The 5,859-nt window shown below is 42.8% G+C and overlaps 1 protein-coding gene across 3 annotated transcripts in view; it reads left to right on the forward strand.

Moving 5' to 3' along the window:
• Window positions 1–1,883, forward strand: part of GALK2 (galactokinase 2) — an 88,225-nt gene extending 86,342 nt beyond the window's left edge. For all 3 annotated transcript variants that reach the window (XM_019533643.1, XM_019533641.1, XM_019533642.1), the window contains one exon: window positions 1,362–1,883. In XM_019533643.1, the coding sequence (XP_019389188.1) occupies window positions 1,362–1,569 (208 nt within the window). In that variant the 3' untranslated portion in view covers window positions 1,570–1,883. The remainder of the gene's footprint in view (window positions 1–1,361) is intronic.
• Window positions 1,884–5,859: the final 3,976 nt, after the last annotated feature.

The raw sequence follows: 5,859 nt of genomic DNA on the forward strand, positions 1-5,859 counted from the left end.
GCAGCATGGGGCAGCAGGGATTATCCCCCCACCTGGCAGCACTCAGTAAGGGCTTTTTTTAAACAACTGGGAGCTGGGGCAGGTGGGCAGCCATGTCAGGGGCTGAGGGAATAGACAGGGGATGGGTCCTGGCAGGGGTTCCCCCATGGTGCCCCCCCACCCCCTACTTAGCAGCATGGAGTCCGGGTCCAATTCCCTGCTGCAGTGAGCAGGGTGAGACTGCCGGAATTGTTGAAGTTCTCTGAATCTTTTCCGAATCAATTTGGAGAGCTTCGAATCTATTTGGACCTTTTAAATGGTCCCTTGATTCGATTTGGATTTGGAGATTTAGCCACCGAATTGGGAAGAATCTCCTCTTGGATCGAATCAGCACCTGAAGTTTCACACAGCCCTAGTAACTGCACCCCTGAGTTAAGAAGTAAAATCCTGGTATGTTAACAGGCTGTGCATGTGAAAAGTGGCCAGAAATTATTCAACATCAGTGATCCTTATCCTTTGAGATGTTACTAACATCACGTCCTTTTTCTCTGCTTACAGCCACATTCTAGGGCTGGGGAACCTCACAGATTCACCTTGTTGCAGAAGCGTATCAAAATAAGTGATCCATAAATTGGGTTAGAGACATCCTGAGAATAGGCTTTCTAATGATACCCAGTTCATTCTACTCTAAGCTGAGTTAGACATGTCAGAAGAGGAATCTAATACAAGGTATACTCCTATTTTTGGATCTGGCTGAAGGCAAGATGTGCAGAAGAGAAGAACATTTTCAATTTTTGTTTTTAAGGCAGAGCAGATGACACAGGGGCTCGGGAATGGGACTCCGTCTGAATTTCTGGGAATTTTTTCTGTATCCCTTTGTTTCCTTGCTGGCACTGCATACAGTTCTGCAGAAGCCCATGAATCTTCAGAATATTTTAGATCTGCCTCAGAAGAGCAAAACTACGGCAAGCTACCTGTGCCAGACATGAACATGGCTTGCATGAAGCTTGGACAGTTCATTCAAAAGATTCTCCTGTTTTATTTTTGCCATGTCATATTGCTAATGTATTTTTTCTCCTCTGCTGTGCTTCAGCCTATAAAAGAGCTGATCCCCAAGCATTTAAAAGAGGCTTAGTTTTGCTGTTCGTGGTAACAACTATATTGGTCAAGCTGCCAGATCTTTGTCCAAATCATTCACTGCAAAGAGCTGAAATTGCTCATAGACAAGTGTGCCTTACACAGCTGTTGAATTTAATAAGAAAAACATAGATATTGAGTCCTATATTCACATGCACTCTGTAGGCATTGTAAGTCTGAAACATTATCTTTTTGAATTTTGGTTTATCATTCCTGAAATTGCTTTTTTATTATTATTATTTTAGGCAGTTTGGAGCCATAGGGTCACGTCTGACTGGAGCAGGATGGGGCGGCTGCACTGTGTCAATGGTGCCTACTGACAAGCTGACTTCTTTCCTAAAAAATGTGAAACAAGCTTATTACAGAACTGATGACCAAAGGTTAGCGCTGGAGAATAATAGCCTGTTTGCTACCAAGCCTGGAGGTGGAGCTTTGGTTTTACTTGAGGCCTAAAGTAAATTTGAAAGAAACTATGTAGGGCATTTGGGAACTGGCAGAACTTCCCATGCCACAGTAAATTAATCCCTTTTCTGTTTTAGATTAAAATGAGCAGTTGCTATTATCAAGATACATTTCTAAAGAAACAATTAAAAGAGCTCTGTTAGGCTTTACAATGTATTTTCCAACCTAAAAATCTCTCCTCAACTAATAGTATCCTAAATGCTTATTTCTCTGTGGATTGTATCATGTATTCATTGATTTGGTGAAACATACTGATTTGAAATGAACAAGGCAGACAATTAAAATAAAGCTGCATTCTTTCCTTAGTGAATCTTTCTTTTCTACCAACATAGACGTAAGTGGAAGTTAATTGAGCTGTGTCATTGCATAAACCCAGATAATATGTCACCCCTTATCTCAGACCTGTGTTAATGCTGAGGTTTATTCATTTCTTCTAGCACTGGAATCAGGCTGCTGGATTTTTTTTTAATTGTTGATTCCTATGAAAATAAGACCAAACTGAATTACACAGAATTTACTATAGAAGTTTTAATGTTCTGCAATCTAAATAAGAAACTTTGTGCTACTATTTATTGCTATAAGATTGGATAAGTACCTACATCAGGGGTGGGCAAAATATGGCCTGCAGGCCAGATCCAGCCTGCAGAGGGATTTTATGCAGCCAGTGGCAGGTCTCTTGGGTCTGCCTGGCCCAGGCTTGTGTGGGGGCAGCCTGAGCCATGGCACATGCAGCTGGTCCCACCACTCCCAGATATGCAGTCGGGCTGGGGCTAGACTCTGCTAGAGTGGCAAACTCTGCTTCCCAGTATCCCCAGTGGCAGCAGCTCCTTCAAGTTACCACTGCCAGACCCAGCTCTGCTTCCCAGGCACCCTGGCCCACCCGCCGCACACCCACTGCTGGGGGCACTGAACAGAATGGTGGTTGGGGTCTACATGGAAACCAGTCTGGGACCCCCTCTGGCAAGGTGCATTCATCTGAGTGGATGGGATGAGGCCATGGGTGGGTGAGGATCAGTGTCCAGGAGCAGGACAGGCAGCCGGGGCTGGGGCAGTGACAGCATGGGGCCGATGACATTGTGACTGGATTAGGCTGCCCCACACTGCTTGGCCATGCTGCTTGCAGCCACGTTGTACTGCAGCTGCCCGTGCGCACCTGTGTTGGGGCAGAAGCCAGGTCATGGGCAAGCACTCTGCCTTCATCCCAGGTTGGGCCAGTCATGATCCATTGTGCAGGGAGTGGATCGCAGCTCTGCCCCAGGCCCCACGCTGTCACTGCCTTGCATTCCTGGTCCTGGTCACCGCCTGGCCTTGCCTGCCTGGCCTGCTCCTGGACGCTATTCCTCACCCACCCGCAGCCCCATCTCATCCATCCAGCCAAGCATGCCCTGGCCACTTAGGAAGTTTTGGTGAGCTGTTGCGGGTGGTGAGGAGGGGGGTACTGATATGAACCCACAACAGCTCACCAAAACTTTCTAAGTGGCCCTCCAGCCCAGGTAATTGCCTACCCCTACCCTATAGGTTATAATCAAGCATCAAGACCCCATTGTTTTAATTGGTGAAATGACAGCCCAGCTCTGAGCTTACTATAGCTGCTTTTCAGAACGTATTTAACAGACATTGAGGCAACTGCAATATGAAGAAACTGAACCATGGGCTTTTTGATTTCTTGACCAAAGCAGATGACCATAAGTACCATAAACAGAAGGCAAGAAAGCCGCTCTATTCAGAACTGTGTAACTTTTTCAGAAATTTGCCTTGAATGCTACATTTCTCCTGCTTGATTTTAATGCAAAGGTGGCATGTTTGGAAGATTCAGCAGAATCTGTAATATTTTTGAAAGCACATGAAACTGTGCTTTCCTGTAACTCACTAACAAACTATCAAGTGGACATTATAGTGCTTGGACTACTGAAAAACAAGTCATCTATTAAACATGATACGTGTTTGCAGAAATCTGTCAAGTAAAAATGCTACAAGAGCTTGAGACCTCTTGGCCATTTACAGAACTTAAGTTTTTGTTATTTTTTTTAAATGCCCATTGAGAGAAAAGTTTTCACACAAGCACTTAAATAAAACCCAAGATTGATATAGGGCAGGTCTCACCCAGATAGATTAGGAAAAGAGTCCTTCCCCCAGACCTGGGCCTACGAGCTGCAATAGTAATAACAATCTAGTAATCATGCAGATCGCATCCCACCACCTGTCTAAGGAAAATGGCTGTGGCTTCACACAGCCCTGGATTTGAATGTACCAGCCTGGCCCACTCATTCCTCAGACTGGTGAGGAAGGAGCCTTGGGAAGCTCTACCCACCAGTGTACAACTTTTATCTCCTGGTCCAACGTGGTGGATCCTCACCAAAGGTCTTGCAAGTTCAGGACCATGAAGAGCGGGGAAGACTTTTCCCCTGTACCCAACTCTCTAGAGATATGTGTGAATGTCAGAAGAGATAGACAGTACATTACCCAGGCTGTCTTGGTCAAAAGTGATTTCTCAAGTCCTGTTAACTCGGTGTAGACTGTGTGCCAGAAATGAACACAGCAGATGACCAAGCACCAGCACAGGCTGTCAGACCTTTTGGGGAGTCTCCCAGGGAATATGTAATGTCAGTATCACCAACAGAAAAATAGCTCTGCTTTTTTGAGGAGGGGAGGTGCAAAAAGAGAAGAAAGCGAAACAGAGAACACTGAAGATCAGGGAAATTGGCTGACAGACAGGGAATAAGGCAAGTGGAGGAGGAAGAAAAGAGGAAAGAGATCTAGTTGTGAAAGGAAAGGAAAGTGCTAAGGGCCACCAATAAGAATAAGAAAAGCAAACCTCCACAGAAAGGTTCTAAGCTTGATATAGGCCTCCTGTATGACTACCTGTGTATGCTAATGGGTTACATGCTATTAATATGGAGCAAAGGTGCAGATTTTCATCAAGACCTGCAAACAGATATGTAAAAATCACTGGATGGCAGGCAGGGATCTCCCAAATCTGCAGGTCAGGCACAGCAATCTAAGAAAGAACTTGGCTTTTGATTTCCAAATGACTTATCTTTGCTTTTATTCTCCATGTCACTCTTATCTGATTTCAGGCATTATGTTTGGCAGATGCTTATTATTTATTCTCCCTTTACAAGCATATTCAACTCAGAGTACATTTAACCACCCATATCCTGCTTTTGAAATACCTTGATTCTAGATTATACACCCAATTCATCTGAAAATCATTTTTATTGCAGAAGGAAAATAGAGAGGTTGTATTTAGTATTATATCCATTTAAATACATACCAATTCATTCACTAATATATCTGTGCTGAGCCTTAGTTCAGTGGGGTGCATGGACTTGTTCTCTATCAGTCTAGGAACAAAATAAACCAGTTTTTATTAGCAACATTTTTGTTTAAATCCAGCAGGACATGCTTTGTAGTCTCTGAATATTCCCAAATGTGGAGACATGTTTCTGAGGGAATATCAAGGTATGTTAAGTTTCAGAATTGTGCTCTCTGTAATTGAAAATGAAAATGCTTATGGGGGAACTAATGAGAAATTGTAAGGTAATTTAAAAGGGTAAATGCAAACCTTTGAAACTGCTGGTCAGTTTTTTTTCTTTGTTGTTTTATTTCTTCAATTGCTTCTTTATGCTTGTTCTGTTGTCTGCAAAGCCAAAATTCAATATTATACTTCAACGAGAAATCCAAACTACTCAAAGTTTACACATAAAAAGGCAATCAAGCATTTTTAGGCAGTCACAAAAAAAGTCCTCCCAAATAAAGAAAAATGAAGCAACCTTGCAGCTTTGCTTTGCCTGTGAAGAAGTAGTAACAGGAAAACTAAACACCTTCAGAGTGATGTCAAACAGTATATAGTTAAGCAACAAGTAGCAGTAATACGCTGCAAAACAGTTAAAGCAAGACTCTGGTCTGGAAGCAAGTTCCTAAAGTACTGGGACTCCTGCAGCTTTCCAAACAAGGTGGTAAGGCTTTCTAGATTTCTGATTTCTTAAATAATATATTGTCTTAGGTTTCTTCTGACTACAGTTGAGAAAAAGCATTTTCTGCCCTTTTCTGGAAAAAGCATCCAATGTAGCATACTCCTTCCATGTACTTTGCTTTAAAAAAAGCAGTGTGAGCCCTTCTAAAAGGATATAGAATGAAGATAGCGCCAGGCTTTTAATAGCCGTATTAATGTTCTGTATCATTTTAGTTCTACTGACAAGTTATTCTCCAGCTCATTGTTTTTACATCATGTAAATGTGGGACTGCTCTTTTTTTCCTTTGGAATCATTTGCTTCAGTG

The sequence above is a fragment of the Crocodylus porosus genome, unplaced genomic scaffold (assembly GCF_001723895.1).
Source record: "Crocodylus porosus isolate Cpor-Errol unplaced genomic scaffold, CroPor_comp1, whole genome shotgun sequence".
Lineage (NCBI taxonomy): Eukaryota > Metazoa > Chordata > Crocodylia > Crocodylidae > Crocodylus > Crocodylus porosus.